General features: G+C 41.2%; 1 protein-coding gene across 19 annotated transcripts in view; it reads right to left on the reverse strand.

Moving 5' to 3' along the window:
* The window catches only part of TENM4 (teneurin transmembrane protein 4), a 1547018-nt gene that overhangs the window by 239334 nt on the left and 1283041 nt on the right, over positions 1–24643 (reverse strand). For 16 of the 19 annotated variants that reach the window (XM_038158275.1, XM_038158258.1, XM_038158266.1 and 13 more), the window contains one exon: positions 21979–22188. The exons of the other annotated variants lie outside the window; for them this stretch is intronic. In XM_038158275.1, the coding sequence (XP_038014203.1) occupies positions 21979–22188 (210 nt within the window). The remainder of the gene's footprint in view (positions 1–21978; positions 22189–24643) is intronic. 19 annotated transcript variants of the gene reach the window in all.

The following is a 24643-nucleotide window of genomic DNA, read 5'->3' on the forward strand; positions in this document are numbered from 1 at the left end:
CAGGGCCTCATCTGCTACCTGTTAAGCAAACATCTAATGTAATTTTAAATTTCAATTCATCATTGTGATTGCTTCAAGCAAACCCTTCTTGTGTGCCAATCCTCCCTCTCAAAGGCACACAGCCAGTGTTACAGAATGGACAAAACCATCCCAAAACAATCGGCTCCCCTATGACTGTGATTTATGACACAAGCTACACTTGTAGGGACACATCTCCTCATTCTTCTTCATTCACTTTAAAGCACTGCCTTGTAGTTTGTGAGTACAAAGTGCTGAAGCTACTTATTGTCACAGTGGTAAAATATAAGGTTTGATGGGGCATAGGGCTGAGTCTATGGGGATATTTAGGTGTGTGAAAGTGCAAGAGAGAAATGATGAGGTCAATACCTCTGAAAGCATCAGAGGTGCATTTTCTAGAAAGCCTTAGGCCCAAGTGAGGCTTTATTTTCAAAAGTATGCCATGCATTTTAGACTCTAAGTGTTCCCAAAAGTTACTGTGACTTAGGCTCATCCATCTCTTGGGCACTTCTGAAGAGTACACCTTTAGTAAACGTACAAAAGTGCTTGTAGCAGTGAGGTACCTCTCATAAGTGTCAGGACAGTGAGGCTGCTTACCTGCTAGGCACTCTTTATAAATCCCCTGGGGAATTTCCTGCATTTTTATATGTGTAAATAAATCTCACCTCGTCCTCTAGTGTCCTTTAAAAGCAAGACGGCAACTTGCACACAAGGCCACTGTGTGTGTATCAATAAATCCCTGATAATCAAATCTCCCAGTGATCACTGAAACAGAATTAGTACTCGGGCTGGAGCAATGCCAGCTCAAACGCAGCCTACCAGCCTAATCTGACCTACAAGTGTTAAAGCAAAGGACACAGCCAGATCATCTGGGGGATGATCTGCAAAGATGAAAACAGCTCTGCCAATGGAGACACCCTGGCCAGCCAACAGCTCTCCCAACTTCAATGACCCCAAGAGCTCTCCCAACTTCAATGACCATACTCCCCTTGATGTTCAATGGATGACAGAAAATAAGTACATAAGCACTCGTGATGTGCAAAGAGGCCTTTAGATTTTGTCTTCTGGGTGCTAAACTGGAGAAGCAAAGGCACTATGAGGAAAACATTTCTCTGGTACAGGTATTCCCACCATAGAAATTCCCCATGTTACTCAATCTTCCTGAGTAACGTGCCTCTACAGCTACAATAAACTGACCAGAAACCTTGCCCCTCCTTATTTCAGACTACAATTGTTTGACCACAGGACTGCTACCCCTAAAATCTAGAAATTCTAAAAACTTACTAGAAATAAAGGAATGTCAATATTCAACAACCCAGGAGAATGTTTTGCTTTCCACTTGCCAGCTACATACCAGCAGGTCATACCTGCTATTCCTTCAGCAAATGAAGATTTACAGTCTCTGCATAGCTTAGAAAGAGCAAAGTAGGTAGCAGGGGGGTAGGGGAACTTCTCATGTACCCCATCAGCTCTCCCTTAAAAGAAAAAGTACCCAGTTAAAGCCTCGTTGGTCCCTGGGTCTTTTTGTGGGGTTGCTGACACTAAAGTATGTGGCTTCAAGCAGCAAATGAGGAGGTCAAGAAAACTCCCCTGAGAGGAGCTTCAGTCTCCAATTGCAGCATGATGTTTGCTCACAGCTGATGAAAGAAATGCCAGCCTCCTTTTCCTTTCCCTGGTACTCTCCTAAACAAAGAGATAAGCAAGTGAATGTGCTGGCAAAGCCAGTGTTGGCTGTGCCCAGGAAGTGCCATTCAGCCCTCAGAGCTTCCCCTCTGCTTACAGACACACAGCAGGACACGAGAAAGAGAGAATTATGGTGGCAGACAAATGGTTATTTAAAATAATCATCATTTTTTTTATGGAATCGCCAGTGCTAGCTTCAGTTCTGGAGCGGAGGGGGAAGGATCTGTAAATTAAATTCACATGATCCACTGCAGTTCATTTGCATGGTTATATAAACTGCCCACTGGCAGAAAGATGGTAATTTGTAAATTAAAGAAGAAAATTACGTCATCTTAATATAAATATGTTGCTGATGAAGACTGTTTATGGTAAAGATAAAGAAATAATCAAGTAGATGACATGGTGGAGCATGACTTCAACTAAACCCTTGCGGAATTTCACCTCTGGTTCCACTGGAGGTTCCACTGCTTTAACAGCATAGCTGGGGCATACTGTCCTGCACAAAGGAGAACAGATTGAATGGATAACTTCTTCATTACACGGTCTATCAGATGCAATGTTCTCCCCAGCAGCAAAATGTCCATTGACTTTTACAAGGTATGGCTGGACAGACGCAATTTACAGCAGTAACTGCCCTAATCCATGGGAGGAAATGTCTTCCTTCTCTGACTACCCAAAGTTTGGGTCTTGTCCATTCTTAATGAAGACAACAGGAATTCCACTTTTGACAGAAACTTGAGTAGAACAGATCCTCCAGAACAGCAAGCACTGGAAAAATACTGATGTAGTCATGAACAGCTTTCAGACAACAGCAGGTCATATATTGGTGGGTGTTCTGGGATGAGTTCAGCCTTACTTAGTTCAGAAGTACTACCCAAACCTTCACCATTTCCTAGCAAATGGTTCAAATGTTCCATGTCTCAAAAGCTATGAAATAAAGCAAAGAAAAAAGTCATAAAATAGGAAGTAAGTCTAAATGTTGAATACTGTTTTGGGAGGCCACATCTTATCCCTTTAACTGTGAGAGGAAGCATTTGGGGCAGAGAAAGTATAAACACAAACACCCTAAACACAGGCAGTGTGATAGCAAGTGGAAGTCTGTTATGGAGAATTCGCGATTCCCTAACTCAGGCTCCATATGACCACTGCAGGATGCACTACAATCTGATCTCAGTGTTTGTCACTTGTCAAAAAATTGAGAACAAAGAGCCAATTAGGTGTGGTTTGTTTTCTTTTATTTTGCTGGAAATAAAAGCTGAGCTATCATACAGAAAAAAAAATCCTGGTGTGTGTACTAGGCAGCAAGAATGAAAAAAACAATAAACAAACATTTTTACAAAAGCTCAAATCATAGGACTTGCAAAATAAGGACAGCTGGGATGCATAAACAAGAGCATTAGAAAAAATTTATTTTACACAACAGAAACTTTCCTATTCTGGCATTTGCTCTTTCAATATACAGTATAACCACTAACTTCTACTGCAAATCTGCAAAGATTTTAACGGCAGCTTAGCTACAGTGGGACTGGTTTTTGAGGCTGCCTGAAAGGCAGTGACTGTCACATAGTGGTCAGGTGCTATTTAACCATTAAGGTAACGCTGCTTTGCATTTGGTTGGAGACTATGATAATAGAGTATTTTGTGACAATGGAATTAATTGCTCCTCCTCACCTTGTTATGCAGTAGGTAAAGAGACACTGGAGACACATCACCAGTATTCGAGTGCCTCTGCAGTGAAATCCACCACAGATGCCTAAGATACAGCACTGCAAGATAAAAAGGGACCACCTGGCTTCCTAGTCTCATCTCCTGGGTAACCCAGTCCACTATGTTTCACTCCACTGAACAGTAAACCAAAAGTTTTGAATACAAATTGGGGGGAAAAAATAAAAGAGAGACTACTTGAACCAATTGCAAAGACAGAGAAATCTGGAGGGGTGGAGTAGAATTACTGAAACTGGAATGCAGTTAGAACAGAGAAGTCAATATCGATGTACTACAAAGATGACAAGAGATCTTTAAGGGACCACAAAGAAGTGGTCAAGGTTTTGGTTTGTGTCTCAGTTAAAGAGAGTGCTCGATACGGTGCCACAGCACTGACTGCTAACAAAAACTGATCATTCAGGAAGTACCAGCAACAAGCCAAACAAGATCCACAAGAGTTCCTGGGAGATTTCCAATGCAAGGATGGATCCAGTCCAAAACCCGATAGCATCAAAGAAGGTAATACATGACTAGTTTATTTGGAAGTCTAGTGTAACTCAAACACAGAAACACTGTTGCTTATGGTGAAGGATGCAGCATTTAGCAATTTGTTAAACATTTTGCACACAAAAAAAACCAATCAGAAAATTTATTTTCATCCTGATCTGAAATGTAGAAATATTAAGAAATATATTTGTGTATTAATGTCATGTTTTGTGTAAGGAATTGGCAAATACCTATAGTAACTACTATAAGAACACAACTCTTACCATTCCTACTGATAGTGGTGGGACTATTTTATGAGTGACATGTCCAGTGAGCCCTTTAATTTCTTTTTTAGGCTCTATATTGAATGAGGAAACTCTGCTGCTTTTTCTACTATCACAACTCTTTGTCTTTCAATGTGCTGTTCATGAAGTACTGAAGCTTATTATGTTTAAATAATAAAATAATGGAAACCAATACAGTGATTCTGTACAAACACAGATTAAAGTTCTTTACCTAGAGCTGTGCTTAGGTCACTCCCAAGGGAGGCTGAAGGGAACAGTCTGTGTGCATAGGGGAAAGCACATTTCATAGCTTAAGACAAGTGCCTTTTACACTGCTGCCTTTTAAGCAGCAATGGGAATCAAGCAATGTTGATTTCTAAGAAAAAACAAAATCCAAATTTGGTTTTGAGCACAAACAGAGATAATTAAAGCACTTGCTCTAACAGGAAGCTGCATTAGAAAACAACTTTGCACTTTTGAGGACGCACACTGTGCTTCTCGTTATGCCAATTTATTTTAATTAATCAGAAAAACATTTATTAGAGGTATTAGCAATGCTGGTGCTTAGCCTATCATTCTGCCTCCCTTCTAAATACCCAGAATGACAACTCCAAAGTAGAGCACATCTGGTGCAAGGAGGAATCTCTCCTTCTGGCACATCGCTGAAAAGGAGCAGTATAAATTCAATGGGCCAAATCTTTGTCCTTCCACTCACCTAGAGTAAAGCTGAACTGTGCTGGAGTTCACCACCACACAGAAATATGATTTAACCCTTAGTGGAGTGTGAAGTGGGGCTCCTGGCATTGCAGGAGCCCGTTCATGTTTGCCAGGGAGGAACTGTGACAAACCATAGAACCTCCCAACAATCAAACTGTGCCTCAAATTTAACCTTGGAGTGTCAGTCATGGTGGGAGCAGGCCCAAAGTCCCCCTGGGAGACAGAAGGAAAGCTGACAGTATGGCAAGGCTGGAAGGACCAAACAGCTTGGACTGCACCCAGGTGCACACTGGAACACAAAGGACGGATGAGATCTTCCAGGAACATTAAAGACAAAAAGGAACCAGAGGATGACTCAGACTCCTTTCAGGTTTCTCTACAGCACCTGTCACTTCTGAAACCACCACTGATTTTCAGAATATCTGCATAAGAAGATGCTTCTCTCCAACAGTATCTGGAAAATGGAAATTATAAATACTACCTTCCATGTTCCTCTTTGCACTCTTCATAGGAACAACTGACCTGTCCTCACTAGCTCTTGTCTTCTACCTTGTCTACCCAATCCAAAAGCACTGGGCAAACTTTCTCAAAAAAGAAGCAGTCCCTCAAAACACAAGTGACTGACATGACTTCTTAAAAATTTCTGAAGTTTAAAAAAGTTAATTAATTTTGATAATATTTAAATGTTTTTCATTATTAAAATTAAGATCTATTTAATAGCATGATTAGGATTTTTTTCCTTTTTTCTTTGGTTCTCTGTACCTGTCCCATATACAAACCTTATAAAATAAAAGAAAGAGCACTAAAAACTTCATTTTACTCTTCTTTTAGTTGGACTAAAGTTAATGGGTAATTGGAAGGTTCATGGGGCTGGCATAACAAAATAAACACCAAATATTTCTAGAGGCAGCAAAAATAAATGCAGGATTTGCCCTGACACATGCAGAAAAAAAAGTGCTACCAATATCACCAGTAATATCTCCTAACTGGTACTGTTTGTCTTACCAGAAACATTAGAGGCTGGTGGGAAAAAAAAGCAGCTTTGACAGTTGCATGGCAACAAGAAAAAGACTCAGGGATGCTCCCTGAGGATGAGTGTGGCACAAACAGGGAGCAGACAGAAACTTGGCTCCAGCTGAGCTTGCTGGGTGCTGCCAGCCTGACTTTAGACCAGCTATAATCCAGCAGGCAGCCATTCCCACTGCACAACTCTACCTGCTCTCTGCCAGTGCCTCTCATGTGCAATGGGGCCAGCTTTTCACATCCAAATGGTATGAAAGCTCTCAGGATAAATAAACCAGAAGACCAACTCAAACAGAGTGTGTGAAATGGCAGCAACAAACAAGTCCTCCAGCCCAGGCAGTTTCAGCACTCACGTGCTTCTGCAATACAGCATTTTGGGAGCTGCTGCACACTACAAACTGAGACCAAGAATGGAAATGTCCCAAACTCACAGTGTGATAGCCCACAGCATCATCAGGAGGAAAGCCAGCCTTTCCACAAGGCACTTAATAAAGAGACCTGAAAATAAACTGAGTTTGCATATTTTGCTCACCTTAAATTTCTGTTAAAGTGATTGAGATTGAGGTCTAAGTCCCATTTGACTGCTGATTTACTCAGGGTAGCATTGTTCCATGTTAATACATGGAAAACTACCCCTTGCAACCTCCACAATTACCACATGTTGCTGTGACAGTGACTACACTGTCACAGAATAGTCCCTTTTGTACATTATAAGCACTACCAGTAAGGGCAATTTATCACATAACAAAAATTACCATATTTTAGCAGAAGACAGAAAAAAATCTGTAAAACTAATGAAGAGCCTTTTTTTTTAATTACAAACCAGTGAAGACCAAGCAACTACAGAAGTGTAACCAGGGAGAAAAATTTGCCCCAAACCTTTCATCCTCTTTCACAGTCTTTTTTTTTTTTTCTCTTCGATTTTTAACCTTTTCTGTCACCACCAGCACTAAAAGCTGCTTTTTTCCCCCCCTTTTGCTGGAAGAACAAACAAACAGTTGCCATTTCAGCCAAAGCAATGTTATTCTTTGGCTGCCTGGCACTGGTTTCAGCTCACAGGGCGGTCAGTTCCTCTGGCTCCCATCCAGCAAGCTGAATAAACCAGTCTGGCAGTAAGCACAACTCTGTTTGGGCTCAGAAATCAGGGCTTCAGACCTGTTTCCAACCTGAGCGCTTCCAATTTACAGCATTCCAACACTGCAGGAAGTATACCAAGCCAATCTGAAACTCAAATATATTTGAAACAAAGCTTTCTTCCATGCTTTTAGGTCTTTTCCGACACTCTTCTTCCTTCTCTCTTTAATGTTTGCAGGTTGGAATTTAGTGCTCTTTTTTCTGCCAGACGTTTGGCCTTTGCAAGAAATAACTTCATCCAAGTGTGCCATTTCCTCCAAAATGCACAGCAGCGGCAGAAATCACACACAGATCATTATCATCTTTTCTCTCTTTCTTGCTTCCCTCCTTTTGTATGGAGCACTATGAAAGTCAAGGAAACTTTTCTGAAATTACAAAACTCATTTTTATAGACATGTAGTCTCTCTGTTCAGGACTTTCGACTCTCAGAGCACAAAATAGAAAACACAAGAAAACTTGTAATACAAGAGAAACTGTGGTTCCACAAATGCAAAGGCATGCTGGAAGGATTATAAGCGCAGGACTAGGCACTTTAGACTCCCCTTATGCTCTGTTCTCTGGCAGAACACTAGCGGCAGAACTCCACTTTACTGGGATCAGGGATGGTGCTTATGAGAATGGCAGGAGATGTGAATGCAAAGGTTGAGAAAGTGTATTGAGTGCCATGTTTCAGCGTTCAGCTTATTATTTTCTCTTTCCTCCTCTCATTTTTCACACCATTAAAATTCCACCTCAGACACCAGACTCAAAGTGAACAAACAAACATGCATTGTTCGCTATGCAAACCCACCACACTCACGCGGCTGCTGTTGAAGCTGCAGTGACACTTGAGCTGAGGAGCACAAACCACTCGGGCAGCTCACAGGGGGAATGCCGGAGTGACAGATTAAGTACAAAACTAATCCACACGCTGTGTTTCTGCTGCACAGGTGTGATCATGGATTATCCTTCTGCCATGCAAGTCACTTATGCCAATCTCTTCTTAAAGAGCCTTTCTCTTTCCTTCTGTTTCTTGGTTTATATGAAGTAAATTTTCCACAGCTACTGCAACGAAACCCTTCCAGGGAAATTATTTTGTAAAACTTCAAACATTATCATTACCTCTTGTACACAATAATTTATCAGTCATTGTAGCATGCTACAAGGCTACATTCTATACTCAGCATCTCAGCAGATGGAAGTTACCCCCATTCTTTGAAAGAATCTTAAATACTACTTCTTTGCCCTGCAAAGAACAATCAGGAGAAAAAAAATTTAAAGCTTCAAGATCACCTCAAAATTTGCACATAAATATTATGCTAAGCCAAGCTGGAGACAAGCAGTAAAAAAGATGCAAGAACCCTGAGACATGTTTGAAGTCCTCAGATAAAAGTTAGCACATACAAATTCCCATTTAGAAGCAGAAGTAATTTGAAGAAGTTCTACTTAATGGATGGCACAGTAAATATGGGTTCTGGTTTCCAACAAAAAGTGACATGCAGTGAAATATTTATGCAATCTCTTGAGGATATGTAGAATTTCATAAATTAAAGGGCTTTAGTCAGCTTTCCACGTGACAGCAACCAACCCACAGTTCAGTCAGAGGAGAATTGTTTGTGTTTAATCCCAAGATGGATTGGAAGAACTTCTGGCATGAACTGACACTGATATAAACTGCTCAAGAGTTTTAACAGAGAATTAATGGAAGACAAAGCAAACTGTTTTAAATTGAAGCTACCATAATATACAGCAGAAGCCAAAATTCTCTGTTCCAAAAGTCATGTGACTAAACGCTGGGATGTAATTTTCAAATAGGTAAGTAAACTGCCGTTATAAATTCCACCACTATATTTAAAAATCATTTAGTTCTCATTCCAATTGTGTTAGGTGTGTCTGTGTAGCTTTGGGCAGAAAACAGTGTGTACTGGTTGTTAAAGAAATGGGAGAGTAAGAGGACATGAATCCCGCTGTGGTGGTATCGCAGAATGCCTGGGTGACCTCGGGCTAGTCAGCTGTGACCTCCGTAAAATGGAGATAATCACACTTATCTGATTCAAGGGGGTACCAGGAGACCTACTGTTTCCTAATTGTTTAGAGATGTACACGGGAAAAGCACAATATATTGTTACATGGGTTAGGTTTCTGGAAATATCTACTGGTGACACAATAGATTTTACCCATCTGTGTAAAAGTGTCAAGTACTGCTATTATTTTGACCTCATTGATAAAGAAAGGATGGGTGGTCTGGTAGATTGAAGCACATTTCGGCTGGAAGCTATTACCCTTTGAGACGACCTCTTGTTTCAAGTTTCATTGGTGTATCAGAAAAGTTACAGGCAGCAACAGTAAGGGTTTCTGTAATTCATGCTACAAAAACACTCGAATCTGTTTTATCTCCTCTGACATCCTACTCCTCTGTACTAGTCCTAATGATGTTTTTCCTAATCAAGCATATGTTAATAGCAGGAACCGCAGTGTCACTTTCTGGTTTTACCTGACCTGTCTCTGGGTACTCACTGTATCTGTGAAGCTATACCAAGCTCAACTGTCTCTCACTATTAGAGAGGTGTAGAAAAACTGACTGCAATGCTAATAAGGGCATAAAAAATGACGGTAATTTAAGAGGATGACTGATTTTAAAACAAGATACCTAAATAGAGGTAAAATGTAGATCCTTCTGATAGCTTCATGTTGCCATTCAGTTTTAGGGAGAGAAGTTGTGTAAGGTGATTTGGGCAGGATTTATGTAAACTGAGTAGCAAGGAAAAGAGATGATTTACATTAAAACATATCACAAGCAACCATCAAGTAGCAGTAGTTTTACTGCTGAAATGTGACTCTGGAGAATTTTTACAAAATCTCCACACTTGGCTAGGAAGGGTAAGGCAAGAAAGGGGCCAGTGTGAAAGTAGTAGTTTTAACCCAGCGTAATCCATGCTGATTTCTACTTCACCAGAATAATTTCACACCAGAAATATCCATACAGAATGAAAATACTGGCACCTCTGTCTCAAGTGCTCATTTACCACCAAGTGCCCTTGTTTTACTCAGTGTGTTTGCAAGGATGAACCACTCTATCATTTGTATCAGTAATGCAACTCCCACCCACATGTGCTTCAACCCCAGACTTGACTAATGCATGAATCTTTATGCTGCGCTCCTTATGAAATGCTGTGTCCTATCACGTTGCCACGATACTGCTGCTAGATTTATGGCTCTAACTAAATCATCCGATCATACCACTTCTGTGCTGTGCTTCTTCCATTACCACCTAATGTATCAAAAGCATCGATTTTACACTTGCCAGCTTTCCTGCCGGAGCACTCCAAGGTCCTGCAGCACTTTATTACACCCCATGCCCACTCCCTGAGCTGTCATGCTAATGAGCCATGTGTCGCTACTTTAATTTTTCTGAAGCAGGTCACAAAGCTCAATTTTCCCCTCATGTGGGAGAACCTAGAGTCCAATTCCTGAGCCGTCATGGCTGGCTGATTTTGAATAGTGCATATGATGACAGGCTCTCATCTTACTGGCCTGGCCACCACAACACCCCTTCCCTCCCAAATGCTGAAAGAAATATAGCCGCTTATGGTTTCAGAATGCTTTTTCTTATTTGCAGCATACTGTACTTACCAAACACCTCATATCTTGAGGTACCCAAAATGCTGAAATTATAACCTACTTAACCTCAATAATTCTGAGAGGCCACTTTTTATCTCTACAATAGGGATCTTATTTAGACTGAAAGAAAATGAAAGTCAGCATGATTAGGAGAGTCAATTGTCAGGACACCTAGAAATACCCTGAAAACCTACAGAAATGTAACACAACAGAAAAAGGCTCAGATCCTCCAGAAAGGACCAATATATTTTATGACCTGCAGGTATGAATCCCTTCCAACTCCAGGTATTTTATGATTTCTATCAATTTACTGCCTTGCCAGGACATCAGATAGGAAAGGTAAGAAAGACAAGAGGTTACAGTAGCACCTTTTAGGTTACCCTGAAAAGCATCTCAAACACACTTGCTACATTTTGTAAGGTTAATTGCTGAGTAATGTTGATGTCCTAAGACGTAAAAGAATAGGAACAACTAGGAGGAAATTAATGAGGGCCAGTCCAGCCTTTTTATTGCGACCATTCCTACCAATAAGGCTACTTGGTGTTTGAGACCCTTGATGAGCAAAAGGGGCAGATTTGGGTCTCAGTAGCTTTGCTTTAGAATTTTAGAACTTGCTTTGTTTTAGAATTTTAAATTGCATGTGAGCTGGGGAGAAATGCATCAACCATCATTCTGTTAGCAATTGTTTTCCTCGTGCATTTGTGTTTTAGTGGTAGAAAGCAGTAGATTAATATATGAGGTCTCTGCCATTTGGTAGAGATTTTCCAGCATCACTATCCCTGGAAGTGTTCAGAAGGTACTGCATGTAGTACCTGAGGATATGGTTTAGTGGAGAACATGATGGTGCGGGGTTAATGGTTGGACTCAGTGACCTTAGAGTATTTTCCAGCCTTAATGATTCACCGTATCTATGAAGTAACATGGAGTCACATGGCCCATGTGTAACATGGGTCTTTTGGCCCACCACTGTTGTCTTTAGTGAATGGCTGCACGTTTTCATGGTACTTTGACATGTCAATATTAGCTGACCTCTTGTAAACAGAAATACCACACACTACATCTGAATTTTATCACTTTCTGTCATACAATATTACATTTTATCTTTACACTTTCTCTGCTTTATATGGAAAAGGCCTAAACTACTAGGCTGACACTAACCTAATTATTACATGGAAAGAGAAAAAACATCTACTAAATATTTCCTATGAAAAGTGAGGACAGACTGAGAAGATGTGTCACAAAAAGGCTGACTAAATTTTCCAGCATCACCATGCCTTGGCTCCAGAAGCAGAGCATGCGTTAAAAGCCAGCAGTAAAGCTCTGAGACACGGTGGATTTATCAGCTGAATGGAGATGGCATACAACAGTATTCTTCATTATCAATCTGAAATTAAGAATTTGAAAATCTCCAAAACTTCTAGGGAGCAAACAATAGTGATTATCCCCCATCTTATTTATGTAAGAGTCAAGCTCCATCATATAGGTCACTTGGCCGAGGTCACCAACTGTAACCAGCCACCAGTTTTTTGACTGGTGTTGACTCCTACTGGAGTACTCTCTACAAAATATAGACCTTGCAGTTGTAGATTCTGAGCTAATGGCAATCATGCATTTAAAGCACTATGCCAGTTATTCTATCTCTCTTGGGGGCTTTTTTCTAAATTCATATGGCAGGACTCAGATGCAAACAAAACTTTCAACCCTTCAAATTCTGGTGTTTTCCAAACTGCCATCAAACTGAATTTTTATGTTGGATGTGTACACTGGGGCTTGTGGACCTCAAAGCCTCAACCACTCTAATAGAACTGTGACAGTCTTTCATACAAAGCTCTTCATAGCAAAGGTTCCTTCTGTGCCATAGCTGCCCATCACATCAGCTTTTCTACCAAGAATGGGCGCTATGGGCTTGGTCCCGCTGTTAAGACACATGGTCAAGGACTGCCCTCCCTTGAGCAAATACCCTACTGCTTTGCACTCAGGTACACATGGGAAGCAACTTCAAAGGATACACCATGGCTTATACACACACACACACACACACACACACACACACACACACACACACACACACACACACACCCACACCCACCCCAAGAAGCTGCATGATCCTCTCATGTGTAGTATCATTTTTCAGAAAAATAACGCTGGATCCACAAAAAACGCTTTTTCCTCTGAATTACTGACTCAAATATTTTTTAACCTGATCCCTTCTCTTTTACTCAGAACCTCAAAAGCTTCCACCCACAATACCTAAACCTATCATTGCTTTAGCTGAAGAATTTGTTGGGGTCACATGATGGTTTGAAAGCTGTGGTTGAGATTAATAGTGTGTTACAATAAACACAGTGAATAATGCAAAGCACAGAAACGATGGAGGAGGAAGTGGGGGGGATACATCTTCTGAGGCTATGCAGTTATTGGATGTTTCGTTTGAAAGAACACACAGGTCAGAGTGAGACTTCTGGCATCTTCTCCCTTACAAATTAATCACCAGTTCACAGTGACCAGCAAATTTCAGCTTATAAATAAAGTTCAAAGCCCCCAGGTCCTCATTTAAAAATGGAGACATATGGCTTGCAAACAGCTAATGGAACAAGCCTTCCCAAAGTTTGAGCTCATTCCCAACTGAGAGATCCATTTCATAGTAATAACACAACGCAGCCATGAGTACATGAGCTTCAGACTTCCTTCCTGTATTTTATAATACTCTGCACTTCCACAGCAGCTTTTATCTGGAGAGTGGAAAAAGTTCTGATGAACATCAGTTATGACTTTTCAAAGTGTAGAAGGCACTGCAGGAACTGAGAACATATACAGACCCTCAGCCTCAGAGGCTTCAGCTCAGAGATGATACTTACCCAGAAACAAAAAGTTCAATGTTGTGCATGGAAAAATCTGAAAATATTTAGAAAAAAGATTAGCTTACTCTCTGAAACCTGACATCTGCAAGTTTGGAGCCACAGGTCCCTTCTTGACTACTTGTTCACCATAGTGTAAACTATGTCTAGCTGCAGTAATATCATATAAATAAGAAAACAGTTCAGAAGGATACTGAATCCTAGGGTTTGCTATAGCTCTCATTTGCAACTGAGAAAACTGAGATTTAAGTTTTGTATCTGAGAAGCCTGCAGCAGAAATCAGAAGGCTAAATTCCTAGTATTCACTGCAGTCCCTGGACAACTCTGCCTTCAATGTTTTGTTCTTCTAAAGCTGCCCTGAAAGCATTTTTTCCACACAGAATCTACTGCTTTGGGGGCTTTGTTTCATGTTAGTCACAAATCTCTCGGCATAACGTGAGGTAGACCAAAACACTGGCAGTCCTGCAGTGTAAAAGCATCTAATGGGCCATAAATTAATGTTTCATTTCCTTTAATAGTGTAATGATTAATTCCTTCTTCAGAGCAAGATTTTGTTGTACATTTGATAGCTACACTATAAAGAAAGAAGTGGTGTTTTTTAACGTCAAAAAGGATCAAAGCCAGAACACTGCTATTTTTGTTTGTGCTCTTGTAGCTTGACTCTTCAAAGTTTTTTCTCCCCAATTTGGTAAAAAGGTAAAAAAATCCATCTCAGATGAGACCTTGCACAGCTTGACAAGTTTTGACCCACAGTGATTTTTTTTTTTTTTTGCAGATATAAACCCCTGAAAGTAGGGGTTTCTAATGGAAATGCTGACATAACCTTAACTATACCAATGCCGCCGTAATCTCAGGTTACCAGGAATATTTCTGCTGCCAATTCCATTTAACAAGTCTGAATGCATATAATTTGTTCCAGTTGTCTTTCCCTGGAGTGGGGCTCCTTTGTGCACACTTTCCAATGTGGCTTGCATTAAAAGAAAGGAAAAAAAACCTCCTACTCCTATGTAAATTCATATACACACTGATACGGCTTTATCACAGCTAAAAAGCTATAAATCTGCTTTAACTGATTCAGTGTGTTCCTTGGCCTGGAAAGGTGACTTGTTTCATTGCTGCCCTTCACTGAACGTGACAATCATAACTTTGCTTTATTCTTTCTGAGATATTTATTCCTAGCAAAAAACCCTGCTGCCAAAAGCCCCCAAACTGCTTCTCTGTGTATTCATACTATTCTCTTCTGACCAAGGGTCCCTCTGTTTGCGCCAAAAGGATTTGAGCTGGGTCAGGATTTGCCCCTGGCTATGCTAGGAATCTAATCCAAATGCCTCCCACTGATACCAGTGATAAGAATCTAGTCCTATAGCAAATGATTTGCTTCTCACCTTTGGCTCATCCTGAAGCCAAACAATTGCCAGGTTAAACAAATATTCTCAGGATGCAAAGTGAATTCATGAAGCAAGAGTTTAAGAGACAGCAATGTAAGTGGGCACTTCTAGAGCCTCATGTCCTCCGAAAGATCTGCAGCTGACACACTGACATCTCTCTGATCTTTCCTCCTAGAAGGAAGAGTGAAACAGGAGGAACAAAAACTCAACAGGATGGCTCCACTGCTCACTGAATAAGAACAGGAATAATTCATTATCTGATCCTCCTCACAGCGGCCAGTTAACAGCTTCTTACTTGATCTTCAGGGTCTAAAAGGCAATAGCTGATGCCTGGGAACTCAGAACCTCAACCTTGTTGTCATCTTTACGCCAGAGATAAATTCAGAGGAATGATGTGAAGACAAATTTTCAAATACATAAGTGAATTTTTGGAAGGTTTCAGTGAGTTTGAGTAGACATCAACTGTGAAAATCAAGCCAAAATGGTCATCTCCACACTAACCCCTCAGGCTTCTGGGGACCCATAGTAAGACACACCTCTAGCCACAATGAGTGCAAAAAGAGAAATCTCCTCAGGATGACTCAAACCCTGGTGGCTTGAAATGTCTCTATCTAAATTGAAAGCTTATGGTTAATAAGTTTCTTGTTTAGTTTTCTGCCTAAAATTAAAAGAGAGGAATTAAGGTTATAGTTTCTCAGGCTGAATTCAAAGCACGTTCCTAAATTAGAGGATAAATTAATTTTAAAATTATGTAAAACTGATTCTCAAAATGCTTTTTTTGAAGCGCCTCATCTAATCATCTCTGCTGTTTTAAACAAATACAATTTTACTAAAGAATATTTTTAAAAGTACTGCTAAACTAAACATTGTTTAAACCTTTCCTCTCCTTAGGATGTTTTTACTAAATTTCTGTAGTGTTGGGAAGAAGAGGAGGGGGAGGAGGGTGATGATGTTAAAAAAAGTTTTAATAGGAAATGCAATAACAAAGAATATTTAAAACTTTTTAAAAGACACTTGGAAATTGATTGGCTATATCTTCCAATTCCTGTTTCCCTTCTGTAATTATGAATTACCATTATGAGTAACACTGACTGCTAATGGACTCTGCAAATCTCTGATAAAGGATGCAGAGATTAATTGCTATTCTTACTTAACACACTTGCTTGAGTAGTAAAAAAGAAGCAATAGAAAGCACTGTGCTAGGACAAAACACCGCAAGAGAATAGATCCTCTGTTCACAAGCTTTTTTGGAAAGAAAAATGAAAGCCTTCCATAAAAGAAAACTGAATTTAATTGGAATTTATTGTTAGTTTCTAGATGAAAAAAATATCAATTATTCGTATTACATTATCAAAGGTTCTTTTGCTCTCCTCAGTCAGATTCCTGAAAATCCTCCACTTCTAAGATGCCTCACATGATACTATTCCTTCTTCAGAATTCTTTAATATTCAGAGTCTTTTGGCCTCCCTGCTGCAGTTTGATCTCTCTGTACTTTCAGTCCTGGTGCTGTAAACACCTAACCCTGTGCTTGAGCAGGACTCCTACAGGACAGCTGCTGTGTCTGAATTTGGACCCAAAGATCAGAGAAGCGCTGCCTGATGCAGAGCAGGCTGATGCTGCATTCAGCCTGTCACCTGGTCACACCGGGCTGCAGAACAAGTCTGAGAACAGCTGTCGTTGTGGGGCAGACTCTGCAGCACCAACCACACCATGGGCACAAAAGAAATAAACACTGAGCACTCACAGACTGATTAAAAACTTTCAGCAGAAAGTGCTCTGTGTTTCAAGAAGATGACTTCCCTCTAGATCCTGAGGAAATCCAGCCATTAGCAGTAGCAGTGGCACATGATCTGGTCAGTTACTGTAAATTGAGAGAAATGCACCATTTATATAAAATTGAACTATTTGACAAAAAAGATAAGGCTATAGGAGTCCCCAGCAGCCTTTTTATGAAGGATTTATCTTCTCAAATCTAGGGCAAACCATTGAATAAATAGTGGGAAGTTCTAACTGAAGGATAGGAAAGGGAGGTAAATTACAAACAGTGATTGTATTTAACAGCTCAAGGCTGCTTTTTAAAGCTTAAAAAAAAAAAAAACTTTAAAGAAAATAGGTTACAAATCAGGAGGCCCAGATTTAGACAGAAATGAAAATGAAAAATCTTTGGGGGATTTACTGCTTCAAATTGTCCAGCACTCCAAACAAGAGAAAGTGGCAAAAACAATACAAGAACCTTCATTAACTACGTGACCATGGATTTTGTTGGTCAAGCAGCTCATTCATGCAGATCCCACTGTGCAGAAGAAGCATGGTGCGGCTGCTGGGGGCAAACTGATCCTGATGTGGTCTATTTTCCACCAAAATCATGGATCATAGAGAAATTGCACATGTCTCCCAGGATCTAACCTTAGAATATTTATATATGTACTCAACATGGATATCCCTCCTTGTCCACAGCCAAGGTAACCTGTGCTGAGGTAAGGGCTGTATCATCCATGCTTTATGCAACTTTTAACCCTCCTCTTGGAATTCAAACTGTAGTAATACTGAGAATCACGCCTGCCTTTCCCCTCTCCCTCTCTCTCCAGCAGCAATGTCACTTTGGGTGACTGGCATTGTGACCCTCCACTGCTGCTTCTTCTGTGAAAAATACCCTTAGTGTAGAAAAGGGGCAAAACTGGTTAAGCAGTGGTGACAAGTTTTTATAATACAGGTGTATTTGAGGGAGAAACCAAAGAAACTGGGGTACATATACTCAGAGGTGGGTGATAAGATTCCAAACTGTATTAGATATTTCCCAGAGAGACTTTAATAGATGTTACCTCCAGTGTCACCAAAGTAAAGTAATTTCTAGGACCAGAGAGTCAGTTTCAGATATTCTTTCAATTTTCTGGTATTGCTTTACTTCTGTTAGAATTTAATAAATTCCATGCTCTGGTCTCAAAAATTGTGTTAATATTTGAAAATACTAAAATGCCCCAAACCAGAGATGATTTGGGATTTTGTGGCTCCCATGTGCAGAGGCCGCTTCAAGTGACTCTATCCAGCCTTGTCTGCCTGATACAATCAGCTAAAGAGAAACACAGCAGACCCCACCAAATGACAAAAGCACACTTTTCAAGGAACGCCTGCTCACTGATGGAGGATCTGGAAGATGTCACACATTTTGGCTTTGACTATGAGGCAACACAACCAGTGTTGGAACTTGGATGTCAGCTTTCCACAGATTTCATGTATCTTTCCAAATCCGTTCTTTGTCACTCTGTACAACAGCCACTTCCCTACCTCGGAGACGGGAACTCTCATTCCCTACATCATTCCCTACCTGCTAATGTCTCCAGTGCCACAGCTGTGGATGCTGAAAGGACATGGGCAGCAATGGTCAGGCTGATGTGCTCCTCCTGAACATCATTCCCTACAGACGCTTCATTCTTTACATGTATTTTTCATGTCATTTACTGGTTCAAATGGAAGAAAGGTGCCACTCCTGAGCTAACCACCCACATCCACAGCCCTCCTTGGGTAGTGCTCAACCTTTCTCAGCTGGCCAAGATCCTCCCAACAGCCCCACTTGTTCATGCTTCTTCTCCTATACCCTTGTCAGGGACTGCATCCAGCACAGCAGTTGTTAAGTTTCTTAGTATAACCAGATTAAAGATTGCATGCCTTCAGACAGTTCTGGCTTCTCCTAAGTCCTATGGATACACACATACACACCACTATAATAAGAAACCTGAAAAGCTAATTAGTGTTTCTTAATGTCCACCAAGATTTCACCAGTCAGCCAACTTTTCAAATAGTACTGAAATCCTAAAATCAGGGAATTTTAAGGTTTCTGAATAGAAACATCCTGAGATGTTCCAGATAGGGCTGTTTATTCTGCAGAAGGGAAGGCATGTGACCTTTTGATGCTAAAATGGGGATTATAAGGAAGATGGAGAGAGACTTTTTACAAGTGCTTGTACTCATAGGACAAGGGAAAATGGTTTTTAACTGAAAGAGAACAGATTCAAATTTCATATAAGGAAGGAATTATTTATTATGACAGTGATTGCACTGAATCAGGTTACCCAGTGAAGCTGTGGCTGCCCCATCCCTGGCAGTGCTCAAGGCAAGGCTGGATGGGGCTCTGAGCAACCCGGCCTGGAAGAAGGTATCCCTGCCTATGGCAGGGACAGGGCTGGAACAAGGTGATGATTAAAAGCCTTGTCAATCCAAAGCATTCTAGGATTCTATAAAATGGAGACATTCACACCTTAGTTACTTTGGGTAATTTTAGGTAAATAAAAAGCCTTCTGCACTTGACATATATAAAAAGAAAAAATTAAAAGGTCCAAGTCTGAAAAATCTGTTTTTCCTTAAAATCATGTGCCTGCTGATATTATAGGTACAATAAAAATTTGGACTTTCAATGTTCTAAATTACTCAGAAATAAAGAAAATCAAACCATAGTTTATAATGCATCTATCACAAAACTTAAAGCCCTAAAAGATGCCCATGGCCCATGCATTTATATACATATTAGCTGGTGTCAGCCTGCATTTGAAAGTTTATGTGGCCATTTTTCTGGAAGTGTAAAAATAATATCATGGACAATATTACCCTTCTGGAATGAAAGGAACTTAGATACAGAATAGCCTACTTTATATTACAAAAGTAGCATGTTTCTTAAGTTCCATGTGCATTATATTTGCAATTTGCATGGGGATTTGTAACAGCGGTGCTGCTCCCTGGGTGTTACTTACTTTGGATAGACTTCTCTAAGGCTGAGTTTACACAGCTGTGGTAGGAAAACCTAGCCACAATCAATTAAAAAGTGCAACACAAATCCTTTGAACAGCATTCTCAGGCTGTCCTGCTGTTGAGACAGCTACTATTCTCCGAGAACGAGTGCTCTAACTGTATTAAACTTAGTCCTAACCAAAATAAGCTTTTACTAATTTTCACCATTTAAGGAACATAAAGACCTGCCTTTGTCATTTAAAATTTAAGCTGACTAAGCCTCACAGAAACAGAACATTAAAGAACGAAAGCAATTAAATCCATTTACAGAGGTCAGAAGAGTCTCTGGGTTTTAGGCATGATGGGCTTGTATGGTCTGTGCTTGTCATTCACGTGAACTTTTAGATTATGGGCTGATAGGTGGCAAAGTAAGTCACCTTTGTTTTCCTCTTGATAGCAGAGTGACGCTGAGCTAATCCTAACAGGTCACCAATGTCCTGCCATTACCTGCTCTTCTGATTACTGAACAACTAGAATAAGCAGGCAAATGAGACCCCAGATGCCTTGTCTTTGTGTGGGACATATTTATTACCAGCCTACTGAATCCTGCACACAAAGAAGGCCTCAGGGAATGTAGTATGTCTACAAGCTGATGCAAAAAGCACTGAAAGGAAAAAAAAAAAAAAGGGGGGGATAAATAAGCAGGCTGCTTAAAAGCCTGAAGTCTAACTAACTTACTAGCACATTGATAATACAATAATGTGGTCAACCCACTGTGGACTTTGAACAAGGCTCTTTTTGGTTTTCAGCTAATTAGTAAAAGAAGAGATTAGGTTTTTTAATCTCTCTTGCTCTTTCTTCCCTCTTTTTACCTGGAGGGTGTGCTTGTATGTGTACACATGTATTTCCTCAATGAGCAAAGAGAAAGTACATACATATACATTATGATGTGGAAAACATGAGGTGGAGTGTGAGTTTGGTTTTATTTCCAACAAGAGGGTAACTGACATTATTTCAGATTTCCATGTTCTATGACTGGAAGCGGTCAGATGTGTGTGTGTTATAGGGTGGGAGGGGAAGGGGGAAGCTGAACAGAGGATATGAATTTTAATCAGTTTCCTGAATGAATACAACACTGTATTTCCCCCTACTCTCCTTAGGATGACAATTCAGAGGAGATAACCTTCTCCTTTGAAAAACCTTGAAAGGAAAGTTTGTTTTTACCATAACAAATGCAACAAAAGAAGAGGGAAGCTGGGAAAGGGAGAGGGTGGACAAATTAAATGTCAAACTTTCTCTCCTTACTTGAAGATAACAGCATACTAGGGAACCTTCTTAGAAGCTTAACATAAACGCAGTTAAGCTGTTGCCAGCTGCAGTAAACCTCTCTCTCACCTTTCTTCCTCTCTTTCAAGATATCTTTGAATGCCTTCTCCTTCATCATAAATCAGACCTGTGAGCAATTATCGCTCAAGCCGGATGGCAGCGGCCTGAGTGGCCACTGCTATTCCACTGCTGTAATCTGCACTTCGTCAGGTTACACTACCCTTGATGAAATTTCACATTTCTTTGCCAATGAGCGTTACCTCTCCATTTATGACTCACTGTCTTTGCAACAGAGAACTGTGAATTTCGTTCCTCTCCTTGTAATTTGCTTAAGCATCATGGACCATCCGGTGGTGCTGAGCACCCTCATCAACCCATGGGAGAGTCTCACAGCATCCCAATAGGATGTGGTTCTGCTGCTGTTCCTCAAGTACTTCCCCTGAGAGCATATCTCAGCGCCTCGGAGGGAGACTGGACACAGACACCCTCCTCTGGGATGGTGCTGATGCCACTGCCAACTATCACAGGAACTCTTCGTGTTCGTCATCCCCTTTCCCATCCACGCTGCCCTTGGGTAACAGGTTCCTCTCAAGTTCTGGCCCCGCCAGCCCCCAGGCTGCATCTTGCCGCCCTCACAGAGAAGGGGAAAGCTCTTTGGCCAATCTTCCAGCCAGGAGTCAATTAAAAAAAAAAAAAAAAAAATCCAAACCACCCCAGATTCCAGCCCCGCAAAAGGGAGCGGGCTCCAGCCTTCAAGTCACGCCAAGTCTGTGAGCGCTGCCCGGGTACCAAACGGGGTTGAGCGTCCCGCACCGCCGCCACCGCGCAGCGCGCAGGCACCCAGCACGGACCTGCCCAAAGCTGCCAACCTTTGCCAGGCAACTTGTAACTTTTTAAATAAAACCCCCAAACCAACCCAAAGCGCACACCCGCTCTCCCAACCATCCTACATCCCCGCGCACGGCTGTCAAGAAGGGCATAAAAACAGCAGAGAGAGAGAGAGAGAAAGAAAGAGAGAGCGAGAAAGTCACTCACCGTTGGCGGCGGCACAGAGGTTTCCAGAGCCACTTTGAACTAAGAATGACTGAGGGACAAACTCTTCCTCAGAGTCCGAGCCCGCGGCCGCCCGGGCCGCGCCGTCGCCCAGCGACCGCCCCGGGCCCTCATTGGCCGGCGGCGAGGGGAGAGGGGAGGGGGACTGCGAGCGGGGGGTGGAGGAGGCGGACGAACAGGGCAGGGGGGGACCTGCGGGCCACAGACACACACACAGAGAAGGGAGGGGGGAAAAAAACACAGAAAGAAATAAAATGAACAAAAAAACCACGGCAAAACACGGACAGAGAGACAATAAAAGTCGAGCTGGGCACGAGGGAAGGCCGCCCCCCCACCCCGCCGCCTGACCCAGCGGGGCAGCCCTGCCTGAGGGGCGGCCGACTGCACGTATCTGACCCCATTACCTGCTGCCCCTCGGGCTGTTACTGTCCTTTAAAACTTCTATCCTCCTAATAGCCATCCTTTAAAACTCGCATCGGTCAGGTTTGTTGTTGGGCTTTTTCGGTTTGGTTTGGTTTTGTTCAGATTTTGACATTGGCGAGAGCGCCTGAACGGAGACGCGCTTTGTTCCCACGACGTGGGCGCTCACTGTCAATGAGTCGTACTCATTGATGCGGCCGCGCTCCGTCTTACTAACGGGAAAGGTTTGCCCGACGTATTGTGAGGTGAATTATTTCAAATTCCAAGTGAAAAGTGTAAAGTCCTTTTGGGGATTGGTTTAACAATTCCCTTCCCTCTAGTTTATAAAGCAAACGGCTCAAGACCTCCACCATGCAGGCAATAGATGGAGGAAAGGTGTGGATACCGCTGCGTGCGGTAGAAGCAACTCAGCACACCACCACACTGATAACAGAGCAGAAGCACAGCTCAGACCGGCGTCATTTCGTTGATTAAATGATGAAAAACACAACAAATAGGCTTCTAAGATTATGCTTTACATAGAGCTGTGCCTGACTGAGGGAGAGTTTCTACTGATGGCAAGAAAATTGAATCAGGTACATGTAGGTTAAGTAGATCCAATTGGAAAAGCTTATTGTAAGTAATTAGTCAGGGTCTTATTCCAAATAGATTTTTAAACAAAACTGGGAAGTCAGAAGTGCTAGACTGGCAAAAGAAAAACAAAAAAAAAACAACCAAAAAAAACCCAAAAAAACTCTATCAGGCAAATTTGGAGGTCAGATATGTGCAGTACATCGATAAAAACAGGGGGAATATGAACACAGACATATAATACAAGACAATCCATTTAAACATGAACTTTTCCCCTTGCTACATTTGATCTGAAAGTCATAATGATTAATCTCTCACATTTTCCCAAATACTGAAATTTTATCATGCAAAATCCATCAAAATAAAAGAACAATCAGCACAAGAAAATCAGCAAACTTAAAAAAATCATCTGTTTCTATAAAAACACACTTAGAACAAAGCATAGCTTACAACATAGCTGTACAATATTTCTTACTAAACACAGCATAAACACTTTAGAAATGGACACAAACCCAAAACAATAAAGTGGGTTTAACATTTAAATTCCCCAAAGCTGGTTCTGCATATATATTTCCTTCCACCTTGGTCATTAGTTTTTCTCATCATAAGCCCTTGGATGTCACCTCCTTGGCATATGCCGGTCTTATAAATTGCCAGTTATAATCAGAGAAGAAATTGTGGCATCAGAAGCAAACCCTGGGATCTAAGGAGAATACCGGACTGTACCTGTGCTTAGAGACACTTGTCACCCAAAGGAGAAAAGCCAGTGTTGGTTGAGAGGCTACATTCCCTTGTGTGAACAGCAGCCTGTGCAGCATGCAGACCAAGAGCCGAAATTGAGCCCTGTGTGTTTTGTTATGATCAGCAGTGGAGTTGTCTGGATTGCCTTCTTTCTGACAACCCTCCAGACAGAAAAGTTTCTCCTTTAGGAATGCAGTTTTTAAGGAATCTGCAGCCCACTTCACACTCCCTGACCCTTTTTATGGTGCCAAGGCTGTAACCTTCCCATTGTGCTAACTAGTGGTAGGAACTGGAGACAGACAGGAAGAAAAAGGAGCATGTGCAAGTGGATGAGTACTGCTTTCCTTGTCACTGCCTCTGACATGAAAACTGAGATTCAGCTCTAATTCTGATCTGCTTTTGAAGAAGCAAAGTATACTCTGCATCATCCTCTTTGTGGCAATAGAGATTTGATGAGCCCTGACATGTAACAAAGTTTAAATCAGGACTTTGATTTGCTATGCTTTCATTACAAAAGAGGGTGACATGTATTTCTAATCCTGGGTAGTAGTCAGAGGCTGAATTTTAGTGTGATGGTGACTGAAATGGAAAAGAAGTGCAAAATCAATACCTTCCTATAGACCCATACAATTTTTCAGTGTACTTTGTAAGGAGAGGACACATTTTTCCAGCCATTGAGAAAGACAATCTAGATTAAAAATTTATTTCAAGCCTATGGTTCATTTACACAAATACCAGTGAAATGCATAAAAGGGAGTTAATGGTGTGGCTACCCAACCAAAAAAAAAAAAAAAAAAAAAAAAGTGGACAATTACAGTAGAGCCCCAGAGCTCTCCCTGTGTTTTATTTAGACAGTACGCTTGGCATAACTATACATGAATTCTGTAGTCTGGACGTAAAGAGCAGGAGCAGAATG

The sequence above is a fragment of the Motacilla alba genome, chromosome 1 (assembly GCF_015832195.1).
Source record: "Motacilla alba alba isolate MOTALB_02 chromosome 1, Motacilla_alba_V1.0_pri, whole genome shotgun sequence".
Lineage (NCBI taxonomy): Eukaryota > Metazoa > Chordata > Aves > Passeriformes > Motacillidae > Motacilla > Motacilla alba.